This window comes from Polyodon spathula, chromosome 17, assembly GCF_017654505.1.
Source record: "Polyodon spathula isolate WHYD16114869_AA chromosome 17, ASM1765450v1, whole genome shotgun sequence".
Classification (NCBI taxonomy): domain Eukaryota; kingdom Metazoa; phylum Chordata; class Actinopteri; order Acipenseriformes; family Polyodontidae; genus Polyodon; species Polyodon spathula.
In genome coordinates, this window is record NC_054550.1 from 422,062 (window position 1) to 442,493 (window position 20,432).

Here is a 20,432-nt window from a genome sequence, read left to right on the forward strand (position 1 = left end):
TAAGCGAAAGCCCTGAAAAAAATAGATTTACATAAAACTCAAATAGCTAAAAATAACCACTGAAAACCAAAAAACAGAAATCCGAATTATACCCTTTCAGCTATTCTACAGTATAATGCACAGTACTTTTAATTCTGCAAAGAAAACCAAACCACATCATAATGTTTAATACCCAGAGAGATGTTAAGCACTTTTTACAGTTCAGTCTAAGTTTATGGTTGTTTAGGATAACTAGTTCAAATGATCTCTGGCACAGACAATAACTTAAAGTACAATCTAACTATTGTTGGTAAAATGTTTCATTCTCAGGGTTTTCAAACTGAAAATGCACAAGAGTACAGAAACAAAAATGAACCAAAAACATTGTTTCAACAGGAAGGTTTTGTTGTAACAAGAAGTAATTTGACAAAGACTTCTTGTTGAAACATTTGCCTAATTTGCTTTTTAGTCCTGCTGTGAAATTGAAAATTCCCCAAACTGTTAGATTGGCAGGCCGAGTGACCCAGTTTTACTATTCATCCTTGTCCTGCAGATTTTCCCGTTGAATGAGACTCGTCCTTACTGAGGATCTCTTTAAGAATTTTCTCATATTGAGGTGCGAAGACCATCTTATTGTAGTTCACAAGGCGGCTGAATTTGACAGCTATTTCCTCCAGTTCTTTCTGAATTGGCACAAGACCACCTGGGATAACTGGACTTGACTTGTGATGGCTTGAGTCAAGGTAAGACAAGAGGAAGGTCTGTATGCGAGAATCTGACAAAAGAAAAATCCATTCATTATCAACAACTAACTGACAGGTATGATACAGTACACACACCATACCAACTATTCCTATACAAACTTTTGAAAGTTGATTTTTCTATTGAATAGGAGTGGGTAACCTTAGCAATGATTCATACATGCTGCAATTCAAAAACCATAACACATAAATGGGGTTTTGCATCATCTTAGCTGTATGAAGATTGGCAGCAGACTAATCATTCTCATTAGTAATCAAACCACATGTCAATCTACAGGAATAAAGTACAGTGATGCAGCAGTAACTTGTAAAATACTGTTTGGCATTTTGCGGCTAACACTTTCAAACCTGACTTGGGGAATTCAAACAAACGCTTGAGAAAAGTTTCAGTTACATCTTAATGACTTTAGATAGAGAGTTTACCTATGAGTTTGCGTATTGAGTTATCTGGTTTTGTCACAGCTTGGGTCTGCCCTTTCAGAACAGAAGCTTTGTCAGCAGAAAGTTGAGTGAATCCATGCTGGGACAGGCAGCTGTTAACCTCAACACAGAGTTTTTCACCAATAGTAGCCAAGGTTTCATTCATATTGAAGGAGCTTTAAGAAAAAAAAAAAAAAAAAAAAACAACAACACAGAATTTAAATATATATGAATTGATCAAATAGTGAAAATGTGTGTCACCTGAGTGTGAAAGGAAAATGTGCAATTCTTTTTGTATCCACTAAGGAGCACTGTAGCATCTGTACACTGAGCTAGCTGTTGCAAAATAGGAAGATGTTTACAAATACAGCCTGATGCCAAGCAAAGAGACATTAATTCTCAAAAGCTTATTCAGTCTAACCTACACGTGCAATTAAAAAAATCAAAGCTGCTCGACCACTTACGGAAGGTGCATGCCTGCCAGCAGCACGTTCACAATCCCCTTCAGTTTGTCTGCAAACCCTGGAAGACCTGATAATGCAGCCCCGGTGACGTTGTACGCGATCAGCAGCACTGCTGCAACTATGGTCAGCTGTTCCAGTGCCATCTGCATTTCTTCAAAGCGGCTCTGATCCATTAACATAGTCTGAAAGAGAGCCAAGTGTCCTCTGGTAGTTTGTTTTATTTTACTAAACAGAGCACTTTTCTAAAAATCGGAGTATCTCACCTACCTGCCTCTATTGTTTTAAGTACCTGTAATGCCAAATAATGACTCTGTTGTTTTTAAGCCATCATGCCAATATTAAGTTACTTCTGCTATTGTGACAGAACACTTTATTATGTAGAACTGGTTCAGCATGAACTTCCTTCTACAAAAAAGCATTGTCATTCCAACCAGTGTGCAGTTTCTGACAAGCTTTTAAATAAACTATAACATTGCCTGTTCAACAGCAGTGATCGACACCCCTAATATCTCAACTTGCTGTCCAGTTTTTGTTTTAGGTTCACAAGGATTTAAATCTGCATTGCATAAAAGTACAGCTAGCAGACACACTTAATATTTTCATTTCACATTAATTGCAGACTTTGGAAGAGAATGACGGCAATGCGAGGTACCTACTTCAGGGAAAGGTGTGTGTTTGTGGTTCCATCTAAGCAGACTCATGTAGGCATGGTTGTGTACCGTGAGAGGACATAATGCAGGACCAGCAGAGGCCGCTGCACCAGGGGGGGCAAGCGTGGCTTCTGTTCCTGAGTTTACAAGACTGTTTGCTGCTGCTTCTAACCATCTTTGGGTAAAATCCAAGGCATCTGCAGAGAAATGAATTTATTAGCTTAGACCTTCTAGTAACTATCACTGCAATGCCTCTCTACAGTGTGCAGTGTGAGAGCCTGCAGCTCTGCAGGCCAGCACTGCAGAAGTCTTTCATTGTCGGACACCTAAACTAATTCATACAGAACAAGTTGTATTGCTCAAATTACACAGGCTTCCCTTAAAACAAATGTGATGTTTATTAATATTGCTATTCGTATTTGAGGACACTTGTATACATCTGCATGAAAGGCTTTTCAGCTGTTTAGTTGTTATCTGCAGCACTACCAAGGGGGGAAGATCTATTAAACCGTCACGTGGGAAGTGCTGTTAGCAGGATATAAGAAAATGAAATGTGTGCATGAAAGCAAATATCCCTGTGGTGTGGAGCAGACTTGGTAATAATATTATGCTAAACCCGTCTGTCTTGTACATTTGTAACCCCCCTCACCCCTCTGATGGGCACATCAAAATATATTACTTACTATGTTGTTTTTCAATGAATTCCTGGAATTTTGTTCTCTCATATTCAACAGACTGCTGCATCAGATGTGGTCTAATGCTGCTTACAGCAAAATTAGCCATATCAATCTTCATTAAATCCAGCACTGAAAATATGGCCCTGGAAGATACAGAATAAAACATGACAGCGTTGTTAAATCACGAGGTTGACAGCTTTCCACAATCAAGTTCAACTTTACATTAAAATTTGAATTGTGGAGTTGGATAGGCACTGTGGTCAAAGTAGGCATTACCCTGCAAACGCAGCACGAAGAGGATATAATTGGCATATACAATTCTTAAGAACTCATTTAAAAGCTTTTTAAATTGAGCGTACTTGAACAGTGGAACGATTGCTGTGATGTCCCGGAGCTTCCTAATTTCTTCGTCCCGCGCCGGGGCGCACAGCGTTCCCATCATGCCAATAATAAATTCCACTACTTTGTTAATATCCAGCGCTCCGTTCTCTGCCTCCTGTTTTATCAGATCCAGATCCACAACCTCATTAATCTGATTTCTCAGTCTGCTGTGGCCAGGCAGCAGGAACGACAGAAGAGTCTAGGAAGAAGAGGGAATCTTTGACATGAACCCGATCTGACAGCTGTCTGTCTGGACCTAAATACCAGCTCTGGTTAAATCATTCATAAAGGGCCCGAGGTTACAAAAAACAAACTCAGGAGGGCTCATAATTTAATGATTAGAATGACTGCAGTAATTAAATCTGCTTCTGTTCAACTTAATTGAAAATACTCCATTAACAGCAGTGAATGTCCAGTGACTTTAACATACATTTCTCATATCCTGTTTTCATAATGTACTGCCTTTGGAGCTATCTGTTCATCAATCAGGGTTTCAAGGCTTGAAATATTGTACAAAATAAATAAGAACGTACCTCTTTAATTTCTCCCAGCAGTTTAATCGCATGGTCATATGCCGGAGGATCTTCCCCCAGCTGGACTTCTAAGCAATCCCAGAATGCCTTGTGCACAATGTCTTGTACTCTTTTTTCTAAACTATGAATCAAAATGTTGAAAGAGCTAAATACAGGAATGTTAAAATATTACAATGAAATATTAAAGTATCATCACATCATATCAAAAAGAAGCACGTAAAGACAGGCAAACACTAAACTGAATGTTCTTTGTGCTGCCATCAGTGCGGTGTGATTTGCAAGGTCGAGACACCATTCAGGAGTGGAAGGTTTCACACATGCACGTCGCTTGTAGTTGGAAGAGCTTCTAGATTAGACTGATGAAAGGCTCAGATAACTGCCTGATAATTCGCTATCAATAATTCATCTTCCACTCCGTCTCTTAAAAGGGGGTATAATCAAGAAGGTACAGTATTTGGGTCAAGTGCTGTTCTCTTGTGGATGTCAGGCTCATTGTGTGCTGTGTGTTTCTACTGAAGGGTGTCAGGCTGACTATTCTTTCGTAATGACTCACCTGCCTTCAGCTGGGTCTGAAGGTTTCAGCCGGAATCCGTCGCTCACCACAATCTCATGCGCCAGTGCCATGTTAGAGACTCCTTTAGCCGTCTCCATCAGCTCTTCTACTGACGCAAACCTAGGACTAGCTGGGGGAAGAGGCACTGTGGTAACGTGGATGTGGTCTAATACCTTTACTCCAATGCAATCATCACTGTCCTTTTGAAATGCAGAAGCTTGCAGAAGCATTTCCAGCATTTAAAGGCTTCAGTCCTTATTCTCGAGGCTGCAGTGTTTAAATAGGTCTCTTCTTGCATTAATAGGTTTTGATTTACCTGATATTGCCAATGCCTCAGGACATTAGAGAGTGGGCTATGACAAGAATGAGGGATAATGGCTTTGGATCATGGGAAGGGCATTTCAACCAGAATAGGGACAACAGTGGATCCTATATATTCATCAAGATTATTTGGAATTGGTTTATACATTAAATCATTAAACAATGTAATACAAAGCCCGCTATCAGATATGAACAGGTACTAAAACTATCTTGTTCTTTATATGTGATTTCATATTAAAATTTGATCAACCTGAAACATTGAACTTCCACATTCTGCCTTCAGCAGGTACAATAAAAATAACACATTTGTATATGACATTTTCCCAGAATGATGTACAGATTTATCTGACATTAAATAACACTGTAACGACTTTGTTAAAATGCAAATAGTGTATCTGCTACGGTCGCCAGCTGATCACAGGCCCGCGAATGACTAATGTGCTGTATGCAGCAGGGATTCCAGACTTACACTGTGGAGTGTTCCCTCGGTGAGGGCTGGGGGTGCGCTGTCTAATCCCTAATGCCTGCTCTGAGGTATCAGCTCTGTTCCTGCTCTCGCTGGAATCACTCAACTTGTCCTCCTCACTGCAGCCTGGTTTATCCGAACCCAGTGGCATGTTTCTCTGTATGACAAGCTTCAAACACCTAGCTTAAAATACTGCTGGAAATACAAAGGCACTGTTATTAAAAGCACACATCATACACACACACATATTTATTTTCTCATGATAAATCATGATAAATCTAAGCGTCAGAAACAAAGCACAGCAAAGCAGTTTCATTTATCTTCAAAAGGGTAAACCAACTTTCTTGGGAATAACATACTGGCTCAGTTTGAGGTGAGATGGACTTGCTTATTATTATAGATTCTTCCAATCTTTGTTAGGTTGTGTGCTTCTCAACAATTCTCCTGGATAAGCCAATGAACCATCCCCTAGTCTAGACAGAATGACAATTGCAGGAAAACGTAGGGATACACTTTTTCAGATGGAATTATTCAGTAAGAAATGTGCAAATCAAGCGTGTGTCTTAAATCCCAGGCATGGATTTAACGCACAGAGAAGGCATGTCTGAGTAGCCCTACTAGATATATAGCGTTTGCATTCTGTGTACGCTACTTCGTTATTGTTTAGTTTTAAGAAATATTATAATCAAAGGCCATCATGTTTTGATTTCTAATGTTGTTTCCGGGTGTTAATATTATTATTATTTGTTACACCAAAATGTTCAGTAAATTGTGCTAATTATGCCCTAAGCTTGTTTTCTCACAATGAAACTGTTCTCGTTTACTTTAAACTTTATTCACCTATACATTTCTGGTGAGGGGTAACAGTAAATAGTTTATCCTCTTTCGGGGAAAAAAAATGTTTCAAGGTAATTATACTATAGAACGCTACTGTCCTTTGTTCACTTTGAATTATAATGTTTGTTTGTTTGTTTGTTTGTTGTTTGTTGAGAAAGAACTTATTTGGATTTCCCTTAGAATGCAGTCACAGAGTTGGCATATTCTGCTACCAACCGTCTAATTCTCAAGCAACGCAGCTCAATTGAGGCCGGGAGTGGCCGGGTTTTCAGTCGTTAACACCCGCCCTCATTAAACGTAATGAAGTCTCCAACACAGTATAACAGGCCCGTCATTTTATTGAAACATCCAACTGTTCGAAATATATCATAGGTCCAAATTATTGACAATAAACAATTATGCTTTCTTCTATTTGTCGTGCAGGCTAATTGCAACACTCTTGTAAAAAGATATTTGGAATGTATTATTTTCTAGTGGAATGATGTCTACTTATTATTTCATATTGTACTTTTTTTTTTTTAAACATGCATTCGAGTGCATGAGAACCAGCACTATTCCCGGCTCAAGCCGCAGACTGTATTCTCCAGCGGTACCGTTTACCGACAGTATGACATCATGCATTAGCAGCCCCCACTAGAACAGTTAAAAAGAACGCATGTAAAACACCACAAATTGCTCAAAGTTAACTCACCTGCGTATGTCCCTTTTTGCTTCCTCTCAATTTAATTTTAACATAAAATACGCAACGACCAAAATAGTCAGTCCAAGAATACAGACGTCTGGGTTACATGGAACAAAACGTTCGCTATTGAGAAAGCGCTGAAAGGAAAACAAAACAAGTACATTGAGGGTTTTTCTAGAATAAGCTGTCGGACTGAATGAGATTGGAGCACCTCCCTTCTAACACATTCAGGATGAAGCCATTTCTATTTACGGAAATGAGGTTCACAAAGAAAAGAGCGTGTCTTGGGATTTGTAGTTCTATTACAGCCTTCCGATAAAACAGCTAGTTAGGGGATAAAATGTCTTTTCACTGCTGTTAATGGAGTATTTTAATTACTGCATTCATTCTAATCATTTAATTATGAGCCTTCCTGAGTTGGAATTTTGCACCAGTGAGTCTGCTTGTATTGATAAATCATTTTAAGAAGTCTAACCCCCCCCATACGAAATGCAGGCACTGAGCTAAGGCACTCTGTTCAGACAGCTGTACCAGAATTGAACTATAAAGCATGTATTCATATGAGCAGGAAACACAGGCCTTCTGACCTTTGAAGGGAAACTCAGAACTGGCAGAGACTGCCACACTCATCCCTTGTCAGAAAGATGAAGGACTGTGTTTTTTTTATTACACTAAATTCACTCATGGTGTCCCATTTCTTAATCAGTTACCAAGAATGCTGTACAACAGAATGCGGCAGGGCAGCAGTCCGATTACTCATTCATGCAATGGAAACCCAGAAGGGTGTCTCGGATTTATATTAGTTGTGTCGACACATGAAACAGTTTCAAGAGACTGAATCGTCAATGGACTGCCATTACTTATGCCTTCCAAAATATAGAAACATTTTAAATAAATAGAAGCCTGGACAGTTTTATTTTTTAAAACAAAAGTATAAAACATTCTCACATATATACTATAAACAAAGTATATTTTTATAATATGATCTTCTGCAATGATATTTACATAATTAAACAATTGCACTCATGTACACACAGTGGATGCACAGTCTCCAAAATACTGGATAAACACTTCTGGGTGACTCTTATAAAATTGACCAAGCAATCGCTTCTTCTCTTTATTTGAAAGCTTTGGGTTCTCATGGATTGTTCGAAGCAAAGTCCAAAGCTCATCCTTTGTAGTTTTCTGTACAGTGCTGGAATATTCCTGGCTTGAGAGTCTCTGGCAAAACGTATAGCCTGAAATGGATATAAAACATCAAGTATCATCCATTCATCAAATATGGAAAAACTGGCAACACCATTACATTAGTCCATCAATTACTTAGAGTATGTATTGCAAATCAACTGTATAGGATACAAAGACAGTTCATTTAACTAAGATATTAAACCCACAATACCTGTATCTAAATCCGGATCTCTCCCACGTAGAATATACACCAGCTTGTCGCTAACCAACTTATGCAAGACTCCTGGAATCTGCATAGGGAAGAATAAAACAATTCATCTTCTTAGGACCAGCTATGATTCATAAACTATGGAAATCGCATCAATTGAAGAAAAGCTAATGTATGCATCATACTAGCTCCTTCCTTGAATACATTTAGAAGAACCAATTTCACACCAAGGACAGATTATACATTAGTACTTAATGTTACATTCTTGCTTTTACATGACAGTTATGTAAACCAGAGTCAAGTTCATATAAGAATCTGGCTATAGTAACCCCTGACGTCCATGCTTTACAGCAGTCCTTTATTAACACCAATTCTTACCATTTAAAAAAAAAAAAAAAACCCCACAAAGTACAAGTACATTATACATTTATTTCAATTCAGCAAATGATAGATTTAGGATTCTGAGCATGCCCACATTGTTCTGCAAAAAGCACTGAAGGTTGCACAACACATGGAATCATGAAATATTACTTGGGGGCGGGGGGATTCCTGGAAGGGTGAATTGCTTATTTAACAGAAATAAACGTTCACCTTGAACACATCCTTTTGATTGTCCAGTAGGAACAGCACTAGAAGATCCACCTTCCCCTTGGCTAGGCTCTTGTGGCGAACGATGGCTTTTGTAAATGCCCTTTTAACAGCCATCCTGTTCTCAATCTGAAAATAAACCACAAGTCTTACTTTATTGAGAGCTACTGGAATAAATAAGGTGACAAAAAGCAGCTCTTCCATTTGTTTTTAATCTTAAACGTCCATGGTTCTGTTCATAGACACTGTCTAGATTCCCCGCAAGCCCTTAAAGGATGCATCTGAAGACAGGGAGGAGACTTTGCTTTGCTCTACCCCTCCTTTCATCCAAGCTCAGCCTATCATACCATGTTAAGCATTTACAAAGTAATTGTTAAAATCAGTGGATGATTTGCTAGTGCACTGTACTGCGGGTCGCTGGTACAGCTGAAGCACTTACGTCTTTTTGAAGCCTGAATTCAGTGGGCACTGCAGCCACAGCCATGAAGCACAGCAACCTCCTCAACTCTTCTCTGCTCCGGGAATCCAGCAGCTTTAAGGAAAGCTGTACGGCTTCAAGAGCTTGCTCCAATTTACCATTCACTAGAAAAAACAAGAGGAGATACAAAGAGAGCCTCAAGACCAGCCAACACAGGACCAAACACACCTACAAACAAATACAAGCAAGCAAGCAATAGCATACTGATCACTTAGACAGTGTACACAAGTGGCCATAGTGAAGGAAAGAGGAGGACTTTTGCAATAAGAAAGGGTTATAAAAACTTAGGTAGGGTCATTAGTTTTGTGATCCCATGAACAATTTTGTAATATGGATCTCTGCAGAGTGATGCAGACTCGCCTTTTTAAATAAAGTTGCGAATTTAAATGTTTCTCCAAGCATAACTAAACATTTAAGCATACACCACTTTAAAATGTACTATTTGTTAAGTCAATACACTGACAGAGGCCAAGTTACTAAAAAGCAAGCACACAGACTGGCCTGAGTATTTGTTTAAAACAGGCTATACAATTTACAGTTACTACAGAAGCGGTTGCGGGTTGGGGGGGGTGTGTGTGTGCAGGACCTTGTACTTACCAAGAAACTCAGCTATGCCACTATGTATGTCAAAGAAATGGTTCTTAAGGAGAGGCTCTCTGTTTTGGTTGTAGTATTTTACAATCGTGTCATACAGAAGTTGTTTGCATTTCTCTGTCTCTTCAGGGCACGTTGGCAGGTTTCTGCTCACATCAACTACCATCTCGTCCGGAAGGAACTCAAGACAGTCCACGGCCGCAGAGAGCCAGTCATCAGCCCTGGGGTGAAAAAAAAAAGAGAGAGGTCAGACATGTCAACTTTATGGCCATATGCAGAAGAGATCAATGCATTTGTCAGGGAACCACAACTCGTGAACCAATTCATTTCCATTACCACGGCTTTATTAAACTTTACTAGTTCTCCAGTCTTGAGGGACATTAAAAATCGGGATGTGCGAATATTTAAAACAACATAGGAGAAACGGTTCTAGCCAGTAACTTTGCAAACTGCAGTCTAAACAGACACAGCAATCACATACAGATTACCGCTTCTACATAAAAAAAAAAGACAAAGGCTTAATGCATAGGTGACAGCAGACAAGAAAACCAGGCATCCAAACCCTCAAGTCGCTACTCACTGGGAATCGCTGAACGCCTTGAGGACCTCCCTGTCCAGGTAGTTGCAGTTGAAGAGCAGGTCAGGATCACTGTCAACACTCCTCAGCTGAGAGCCACTCCCTCTTCCATCCAGCAGCACATCAAGCAGTGGAAGCTCCACAAGCTGCAGCAGGCGGAGGACTGTTTGCTCGTGCCACACTTCATTAACAACTGCACAAGAGAGTTACAGCCATCAGATGAGGAGCAGTGGCAAGCAGCAAGGACAGAGCCAGCGTTTTCACATCAGTGTTAATGCACCGTCTGTTGAATGGCTTTACAGACTCTTACAGCCCATAACAGGATACTAAAAAGATAAGCCAACAGGAATTTGGAAATCAAGAATTCAACCACTGCCCTACTCTTTGTAACCTCGTTAAACAGTATATAAATGTCTGTACATAAATGTCTGTGCAAATCCAGCAGGTTTCCACCGGAAAACTTACCTTTCTGAGGCAGGCCAGAACCTATTTTCATTGTAGGTGTGTTTACAGGACTCAGACTCAAGTTGTCAAGTAGATCTTCTAAAGATCTGTCCGTTTTGACAGGGGTGGAGGCACAATTTACCGTTTCTTCTTGTCTGTTAAAATAAAAATCAATTAAAGTATGGTCAATTTATAACATTGGAACAATTCAGCGTTGATGGCAAATTCCATTAAGTCACTCAATTACATAAAAGTGAACTGTAGCAGATTGAATACAAAGGTTATTATGCCTCACATTTCCAGAGATTTAACAGTCACAGTAGAACATTTCAAAATTGAGACAAGACACACTAGGCTTGTTGCATGCTTCATTAATCAGTAGTAAATCAGGGGTCAAGGACATTTAGGATGTCAACTATAGAGTTTAGTATAGTGGATCTAAGCAACTAAAAAAAAAAGGTTAACCTCAGACAATCAAAACACCACCTTTATGTTTACATACACAGATCATCTCGTGTAGGTCTGTTTTTTGCACACTGACTGGTCAATCTATTGCAGCCAGATCCCACTTCAGCAAGACACGGTGCCTTTAGATGACCAGAGTTCTTAATCAAAATGAAACCTACAAACCTTCTACAAGACCGACTGAAAACGCTTCTCTGACAATCCTGAGAGCCACTTCCACATTCTTCACTGCTCCCAGTCTGGCTCGGCGAATTCAGAAATCGATATAAGCTGCAACTGCTGTCCTCAAATGCCGACCGTTTTTTGTCTTTAACAAAGACCTTGGTGTCAACAGCCTCAAACACCTTGTAATCCATGAGGGCCTGACACAAGCGCTCCACTTTCACACGAGGGATCTCCGCATCCCCAAAGAACTTGTTCTGTACGAGGTGAGCCAGAACTACATCCACAGCGTCCGAGCCAATGAAACAGTCGTGGTGATATTTCAAGTTGTGGCGTCTTTTTTTGACCGCCACCTGAGTCTGAAGGGTATTGATAATACTGCTCCATATAAACGTCGCTCTGAATGGCTTCTGTTCCATGCTGGCATCCACTGTAAAAGAAAGTGAACGGTCGGTCATATTTAAATTGTGCCACAGGAAAAACATCTTGAAGAAAAATAAAAGTTAATCTGGTTTCAAAACGTCATTATGGTTTAAAAGCCATACACAAACAGTATATAAATCAGACTCAATTTGACAGGCTTTTTGTACATCAAGGATTTCCAATTTTAAAAAGCCTCTCTCTTTGACATAATACAATATAATGATTAAAACCTTATTTTCTCCTCTGCATCTGGTTATTTAAGAGGGTGAGCTGTACACAGAGACACTTTTGGCACATGCTGGTTTAATTACCCAGACCCACCCTTCATTTGGGAAAGTTTTATATTAAATAGATCAATGGGTGGCTTGCATTCAAGTTTAATAAGGGTAGGCCGATTCATAGAATAGTTTTTTTTTTTTTTTTGGTTTGATTGTTTGGTTGTCCACAAGACAGATCAGTTGGGCTACACAAAGGGAAACTACTGCACATGAACAATGCTTGCAAAGAAAGTTATACTTAGCCAGTGGTCACATCTTGATACAGCACCACTGACCAACACAAAAGACTACATTCTGCTGCACTTAACCAAATTCTGCTGAGAACGTTTTGTTCTAGATTTGCACACTCTGCAATAACTGTAAGAGACCTAGACTAGAGGTTCCAACCCAACTGACAGTTCATATTAGTGCATCATTTGTGGAGCTGGAGTTTAACTAGGAGACTGGAGCAGTCCTGCAACCTTGTACAGTTCACCAATTCTAATCAAGGGCAATGCACGAAGGACAAACCGATATGAACCAGTTCAATGCACCTTGCTGTTTACACATCATTACTGACTCAAATACTGGCAATGAAAACAGGCATGCGGGAGCAGGCTTATCAGCGTCTCTGCTTTAGAAAGGTGGTTTTCATATCAGAAATGTTAATAGCTTTCCAAAGAGTGAAGGGGAGAGAATAAAATAGTTTGTGTAGTTCTAGCCAAGATGACAAGAAAATGTGGACAGACTCAAAACAGCAACCGAATTACTGTAGCCTTTGTCAGAATAAACAGGGTTTGCTCTATTGCCACAAAAGACTCCAACAAGACCTTTTAAGAACCCGGTTGAATAAACTTAAAGACGTAGCCCATTATCACAACTAGGGCACGTGTAGGATTTCACTTTCCACAAACAAAATACAGATACTTACTAAAGCTAATAATGACAGAATACACAAATCCCTGAAGTCAGATCTGAAGAATATTTCGGTTCCCTGCATTAAAAATCCCCCAAAGCCCAGGGGGCGGGGAGGAAGTCAAAACTGATTGGGTCCCTTGATTCTACCATCAACAAGAGATTGATGAACCTGTAAAACTGGGATGCGCAAGTCGAGGTGCGCTACTATGTATCCACACCCTGGAAACAAACAAGCTCCTGTGGATTCCTGTTCCCGCAGCCCATGCCCGCAAGCACAAATTTCAATCATGCACAATCCAGCTAGCTTTGCTGTTTAGCCTGAAGACACACAGCTCTGGTTTGCTTCATTACACAGATTAATACCCTGCAGGTCAATGGCGACCAGTTAATACCCATCAGTGGTATTACTGCTTTTCTGCAGAAAATCCAATCTGGTCACAAAGTTATATTTTTAAACTACTGATCTACACTCACAAATATGGCGCATTTCAAGACTACACGTTAAGAATGTCAGTTACAATCAGATTACAGCAAGTGCTGACATTACTGTGAAGTACAATAATTTAAACCATATTAAGAACCAGACATGCTTTAAATTAATAGTTAGGTTCTAGTACGACACACACTTTGGGCAACCATTCAGTTATATCCCTATACATTTATCAGTACGACTTTTACTTTATTATAATAAACATTTTTTAAACGAATTTTTGCTAGTTTCCCTTATGGAAAGAAAGTTTAAAAAATACTAATGCGAGGTAACAGTCCGACAAGCTTTCGACTCAACTAACTACTCATGTTTTCCACTTTTTTTAAAATTCGTTTGGATTATTTAATTAACTTTATACAGACTAATCCTCATACCCATAAATGTAAATTAAAAAAATAAATAACTAAGAATATTTCTTCACCTCTAGATAATATAATATAATATATCTATATATATCTATATATATAATATATTTATTATTATTAAAACCATTATGACATCGGACCGCTAAAACGGTTAATTTTTTGGTTTGCCAATTCTTTTGTGTTGGGTTGTTTGCCAATTAAAAAACCAAGGGTTAAGAAAACAAAACTGTTCTTCTGCACAACTTAATGCCAAATACCTTAGCGCTATTTGTCCATTTCTTTCATTTTGAGAAACAATTGCACCCTTTAAATGCCATGCAACAACCGAATTCATACTTACAGTACACGGCGCCTTAGTCCGTTGTCATGCGTAGCAAACAGCAGACAGGTGGGTATGCCGACAGATATCAACAGTGTATACTTAAAAAGGCCTATGGGAAAAAGACTTCATGGCCTCTTGCCAACTGTGCAGAGTTCTCTTTGCCTGCGATTCATAGTCCACGCCTTATTTATATTTTTACAAAACGGAATGCAATTCCAAACGGCTGCGAAGTTGAACACGTCTGGCGCTTAAATCAAATTCCAACAATATGCAACAGTGGAAAAAAAAAAAAAAACATTAAAACGTCAGTGGGAGGGGAGTTTGCGCTAATGTGACAGCAACATGCATACATTTAACGACATAAAAGAAAATAATTACCCAATGTTCCGGGTAGTTTGTGCATTGGGCTGTACATAGTTCCAGTGAGATTCAAAGACGCCGCTTTCTCTCGCACTGTAGCCATACTCTGCATCAGTTCACTCACTGGTGCTGTGTGAGCTGGGCTCTCGAGTTACTTGCTGGATTCTGCTAAAGCAGTGACGTATTTAAGCACAACTGGAGAGAACTTCAAAATCGCCTGCCTTTCTTTCCACCAAATGTGCCCATGTGTTTAAAAAAAAAAAAAAAAAAAACACATTTGGTAGGTCATTTAGGATCAGTTTCAATAATTGATTGGTTAATTGTCAAATAATCTCTATAACCCTCGAGGCAATTGGTTTCATAATCTCTGCACCCAATAAAAAATAAACAAATTAATAATAATAATTTATTATTATTATTATTATTATTATTATTATTATAGACGGGCGTTGCGCACATGGCAAGGGTACCCTCCACACTATGTCTAATTATATCAGTTCGAAAACAACTTAGCAACCACCCACTAGGACGATCATTCGATGATTACAATTTAAATTCCCTTCTGCTATGGGCTTTTGCTTTTTAATTGTGTTTATGTTTACAAAAGAAGTACGTTATACGCGTGAAAGTGTTTTTGGTAATATTCCTGGTAATATAAGATTACTCTATAAAGCAAAGACGTGGTTTTGTGAAATACAAAGAACTGAGTTCAAGCCTAGTCGTGTTACACGTGTGCTTGTTCTAGACTAATCCACGCAACGTGCAGGAACATTTGCAATGTAAGTTTAACATTTTCATTTCTGAAAAGGAAATGCATGCAACTGTTACTATTAAAGCATTATCTTTGGTGCTATGAAGTCCTTTGTTGAATCTTTCCAGTTTGATAATATCAAGAAAACAGTGGTCCAGATTTTGTACCTATTTAATAAGAAATTACCTGTACAGGTATGCAAGAACATCTGCCACATAAAAATACATTTAAAAATGTCATGTATCGTCACTGTCATAAGAGTTGTAATTGCTTTTTCACAGCTCTGACTAAAAGTAGACTTGACTTGAACATGTAAACAATATGTTGACAGTTCATTCTTCAGTGTTTCCTGCAGAATTGGCATTGCAGGAGGGGCCTTTTCAGAGGCCTGTGAGAACGTTGCTGCTTTTATTGTTGAGTTATGCTTCTGAAGTGTTCTGATTAAAAGTGAAATATGAGTTGTAGATAAAGGCCATGAGCTGTACAGCTGGTTAACACTGGTGGAATCTGACGAGACGTTGGTTAATTTACATTTTAATGACCTGGGAAGAAATTTAGAGTACACCCAGCAGTATCACTGCATTGCCATACTGAAGGTGAACAGCAGAATCCATCATCTGGCCTTTCCTGACTGCCATATTTAAATACAAAAATTAAACAAGCAATAAAAGAAAACAATAGGCCATAGGACCAGGGTAACTGATAAACAAAAAGGTTGCTGAAATATTTCACACACATATAAAGAAAAGGCAGTGGTGCATACAGAGGCTCTGGAACTAGGGGTGTTGGGGGTGCGGTAGCTTTGCATGGCTTCCATTATATATAGGGGTATATACAAGTTGTTCAATTGTTCCAGCGCCACTGGGTGCAATGATCAAAATACCCAACTACACCTGTGCAGTATAACAGAAAACGGTTTTGTACATGTGATTTTTTTTTTTTTTGTGATTACTGAAAACAAAAAGGTAAAGAGCAATTATGGTCATTTACAAACCACTCCTGTAAAACAGTGCTAATTTTAATGTTACTATTTGAAAACAATAATACTATATTCAGTTTCTTTCGGGCTAAAGTGCGGTGCAATTATGCATTGGCCTCTTTAAGCACTATTCACAGGTAGGAGCAGCTAGTTGCCTGAGAAAACACCTTTCATTCATAACTAAACTGCATTGCTGAAAGGCTAGACCAAGCGTGCTGCTGTATAGTTATGTGAAAAACTATTTCTAAAATTAGGCACCATGTATGCCAAAGCAATATCCTTGTTCAATAGATTTTTTCAGCCTGTTTGATAATCAGATGATTCTGATGTTCAACTTGTTATTGAACAAAAAGTGTGTGTTCAGCAAGCTAATTCCACTGTAAGTTGAAGTAGCATCAAGTGTATGGTGGTCAACAAAAAAATATATACAATAATCTTTACCAAACAGGTTAGACCGGATGTCTGAAAGCTTCCCAACAGATCCTTAATTGAAGAGTCACATTGTATGTACATTCCTAACTAAGTACACTCATCTGAAAAACACCAGTGAACATACTTTTTCATAGAAACTTGTGACACGACCTCAGTGGGCCATTCTCAACAAACCCAAACAAAATTACAATTGACGCACAGCTGTAATCTGCAGATATGCCAGCACATTCATTCTGCTCAATTCCAAGGATAGGCCTGGGAATATAGTCAACAATAAAACAAATGAAATAAACATGAGCTAGCAAAAACACAGACATAAATCTATGTATTCATAATTCCATGGATTCATAAAATGTAATACATCCGATTTGAAAGCTGCTGTTGTTTTGGGGGGGGGGGGGGGGGGGGGGTTACATTTGTATTACCATTTAAGAGACGACAGATTTGAAATCATCATGCAAATGCTTCTCTAGACTGTTGCTTGCGAGTGTGGTTTACTATGGTGTCTCACAGTCATGTGATACAGATTGTTCTACAACTATCAGGGGATGCATGATTGAATTGCATTATGTTTTTATAAACAATCTGTCTTTGACATTGAACACTGCAAACCCGTATGAAAACAAGATGATATGTGATGTGACACACTGCTGAGTGTCTACAATATGCTCTAGACAGAATAATTCACTTGCATTGGCTGTGAGTCATAAACATTTCACCTGTTTGATGTACAACTGGCTTGTATTGTATCTTTACTTAGAACAGGTTATTAATCTAGCTATCTCTGTTCATTTTGACCAGAATGCATCAGCAGAGACATTCACAACCATCTCAGAATCCTGCTGTACATCACAGTATCAGAACAGGTAATGATAACTATAGCTTGTGTGCTAATTGCAGGTTATTGTTATTGGCCCCAATTCACAAAGCAAATCATTCACTTGCATGTGCTATTTAAAGAATGTGTTGTTTTTTTTAGCATTCTACAGCAACCCAGGTTAGCTCAGCATAACCACAGATACATGATGCATATAGATAAATAGATAGATAGATAGATAGAATTATTAGAAAAACAATGAGGAATTCAGTGAATACATGTGCTCTCTGGACAAGAGAAGTGTATACAATGTTTCATCTTCGTTACATTCTTAATATAAAATATGTATGCTCTGTTTCAGTAGGGGAAGCAAAGTTTCTCTCTTTATATCATTTTAGGGTTACTGTAAGAAGCTAATTTGAAACCCAACTTGCATTTTTCCTCAATGATGTTCTCATGATAAACAGGTACCCAATTTAAAGGCTTTGTAGTCTTTATTTATTTATTATTATTATTTTGAACAAACAATGCAACACAAATAAAATAAAGTCTTTTGAGGACACACAATAATCATACCTCACCTTACAAAGCAGCACATAATCAGCACATAAGCCCCAGCCTCGTAACACCTCAACCATATACTCCTCTGAAAACAAGCAGCATAGCAATGTTAGAATAGAGGCTGTTTCTCTGGCGTTTAACCGAAAAAAAAAAAATAGTTTTAACAATGTTTCAGACAATACAATATTGAATAAGGAACATCTTACTATATAAAGAAAATGCTGTCAGAAAAAAAAAAAAAACAGTATAGTACAGCTAAAGATACCTTTAGTGTTATTGAAAAATATTATATTAAACCCCACTACCACTGTTGAGGTATTTGGTAGAACGACAAATGAACATAATGCAGCTCTTCACAATCAATCCACAATGCGTCAGTCTGTCTGTGCCCACTTACTTAGCTATGTGAACTATATACATATTCAAGGGGTTTTTAAAACTGAAAACTGGACATTTATATTTAACAAATATCTAACATTTTTATGCCCGTAATCCCAGAATTCTTAACTCCAATTTGAATGGAAATTATCATATACTACAAACAGTGAATTCTTTTATTCCCAAATCAGACAACAGATGTGTTTTTGTATTGAGGAACCAGTGCTTTTGCAACTCTGTGTTGAACAGCATATGTTTTATTCAACAATTCCTTTCATGCATTTCCTACCAAACATACAATTAACTCAAAATAAATACAATTTAAAAAGTGTTTTCTCCCAACAAATGTACGAAGTTTGCCTTTTCATGACCTGTATCAAAACAACAGAAGCACACGTTTGATTTATTTTTTAAAACAACATTGTCATTTGTTTTTAAAATCAAAGAAGCATATTATATTCTGCTAGAATATGCAATTCTATCATGATATGCATGAACATTTTCTCATAACCTGCATGTCCAAGTAATTGTCTTACAATGAAGGTGTAATCTGAACTCAGTGACACCACTAGTGTTAAGAAAAAAATATGTTGTTTTGCAATATTTCTTTTTTTTTTTTGTATGTTGCTCTGCTTTGTCTGCATTTTCTTTCCCTTGTGTTCGAATTGTGTACATTCTCAATGTAAAGCCAAGCTTGAGGAAGTTACTGAACACTATACAATACAGGACACTCTATTTGGGTATGATACATGGAGGATGTGGGAATACCACAGCTTTAATGGGAGAAATTCCAAAATAAATTATATGTTTATTAGAAGGACCAAAAGGGTACCAAGTTATATTGGAAAACAGTTACAAAAGAAGGAATTTTAAAGAACAATGTAACTAAATCTTGAGTATAAAACAGCTTGTGTACAGTTTCTGTTGGACCAGAGGAATAAGGACTGCAGAAAGTGTCTGATTAATCTACTGAACCACCAAGGTCCATAAGTATTATGCTTTAGACTTCTAACAAAGACTTGACAGGACAGGGCTAACTATAAACTATAGATTTCAGATCTAAATAAGAGTAAACAGCACCTCCTGCTAGCAGGAAGATACTTACCTGAAACATCTACAGTAAAATGTGCCTGTTAGTTATTTTTATTATATCTTTAATTTAAAATAGAACATTAATGTATCTATTTTATCGCTCACAATCTGGTCTGCAGTAAGAGGTATTTCTAATCTGTTCAGTAGTATTGTATAAATTTAAAGATGGATTAGCACATTTTAATAAGACAGTGTTTTGCATTACAACATCCAAAATACATTATTTAAAAATATAGAGTATAGCATTATTTGGATCTGTTCAGTGCAAACTCTGTTTTATTCCAGTGACTGAACTGTGATGAGTGTACTAGTTTAAATTACATTGACGATTCCAGAGGCAATACAGCTGAATGTCATTCTTGAATTCTTCAAAGTTGTGTTTTTCTTAACAGCTAAACGGCATGGTACAGATCTGATCTGCGCAACAATTACGAGCACAAGTGCTAATTAGGTGCAACTGTAAAATAGTAATACATCTTGTAAATGGATTCAAAATAAAAATGAGATTGTTAAATTAAAATTACAGGTCATTAAACCGCTTATCTGACGTAGCATTGCTCATTATCATGAATTCAATAGTACGATTTAAAAAAAAAAAAAAATCTAATAATCTAAAATTATTTTTAAAAAATCATAAAACAATACCTGGGTTATTGAGATGGTTTAATTTACATATCCTGCACTATCCTTGATTCTTCATAAGCCGGCATATTATTTGTTCCTTGTAAGAATGTAGTTGCAGGAAACTGTTCTGGTTTCGCAAGTTGATTTATCACCTCAACAGCATTAGAGGGGTGGTGAATAGCTTGTACAGGGTCTGATCTTCTAACAGAATACAAAAGCAATTGATCTAGACTGC

The 20,432-nt window shown here is 38.0% G+C and overlaps 2 protein-coding genes across 5 annotated transcripts; both read right to left on the reverse strand.

The window, feature by feature from the left end:
- Positions 1 to 4: 4 nt before the first annotated feature.
- LOC121329901 (T-complex protein 11-like protein 1) lies at positions 5 to 6,958 on the reverse strand. Of its 4 annotated transcripts, none has more exons than XM_041275906.1 (10): positions 6,734 to 6,958; positions 5,209 to 5,397; positions 4,419 to 4,548; positions 3,866 to 3,986; positions 3,311 to 3,531; positions 2,958 to 3,094; positions 2,281 to 2,471; positions 1,625 to 1,806; positions 1,164 to 1,336; positions 5 to 754 (listed from the first exon to the last, which is right to left on the reverse strand). In XM_041275906.1, exons 2-10 carry the CDS (start codon positions 5,354 to 5,356, stop codon positions 516 to 518), a joined length of 1,542 nt encoding a protein of 513 aa, XP_041131840.1. In that variant the 5' UTR covers positions 5,357 to 5,397; positions 6,734 to 6,958; the 3' UTR covers positions 5 to 515. The 4 variants fall into 4 exon arrangements, with proteins under 4 accessions (XP_041131840.1, XP_041131839.1, XP_041131841.1 ...); XM_041275905.1 differs by having other exon boundaries at positions 5,209 to 5,400; XM_041275907.1 differs by lacking the exon at positions 5,209 to 5,397.
- Positions 6,959 to 7,631: 673 nt separating this feature from the next.
- On the reverse strand, positions 7,632 to 14,434 carry LOC121330235 (DEP domain-containing protein 7-like). Its single transcript, XM_041276587.1, has 9 exons — positions 14,222 to 14,434; positions 11,432 to 11,858; positions 10,823 to 10,956; positions 10,361 to 10,550; positions 9,784 to 10,001; positions 9,148 to 9,290; positions 8,712 to 8,837; positions 8,124 to 8,202; positions 7,632 to 7,962 (listed from the first exon to the last, which is right to left on the reverse strand). Exons 2-9 carry the CDS (start codon positions 11,845 to 11,847, stop codon positions 7,748 to 7,750), a joined length of 1,521 nt encoding a protein of 506 aa, XP_041132521.1. The 5' UTR covers positions 11,848 to 11,858; positions 14,222 to 14,434; the 3' UTR covers positions 7,632 to 7,747.
- Between the last annotated feature and the right edge of the window lie 5,998 nt (positions 14,435 to 20,432).

Bases quoted from the DNA above. Each gene is read 5' to 3' on its own strand.
- LOC121330235 (XM_041276587.1), bottom strand. From the start codon at position 11,847: ATGGAACAGAAGCCATTCAGAGCGACGTTTATATGGAGCAGTATTATC. The intron at 8,203-8,711 runs GTGAACGTTTAT...TTCCCTATGCAG, and splicing joins ATCAAAAGGATGTGTTCAAG to ATTCCAGGAGTCTTGCATAA. The intron at 7,963-8,123 runs GTATTGTGGGTT...TATCCATTTCAG, and splicing joins AGATCCGGATTTAGATACAG to GCTATACGTTTTGCCAGAGA.
- LOC121329901 (XM_041275906.1), bottom strand. From the start codon at position 5,356: ATGCCACTGGGTTCGGATAAACCAGGCTGCAGTGAGGAGGACAAGTTG. The intron at 4,549-5,208 runs GTAAGTCTGGAA...CTCTTCCCCCAG, and splicing joins CCGAGGGAACACTCCACAGT to CTAGTCCTAGGTTTGCGTCA. The intron at 1,807-2,280 runs GTAGGTACCTCG...GCTCTCTTTCAG, and splicing joins AACACACACCTTTCCCTGAA to ACTATGTTAATGGATCAGAG.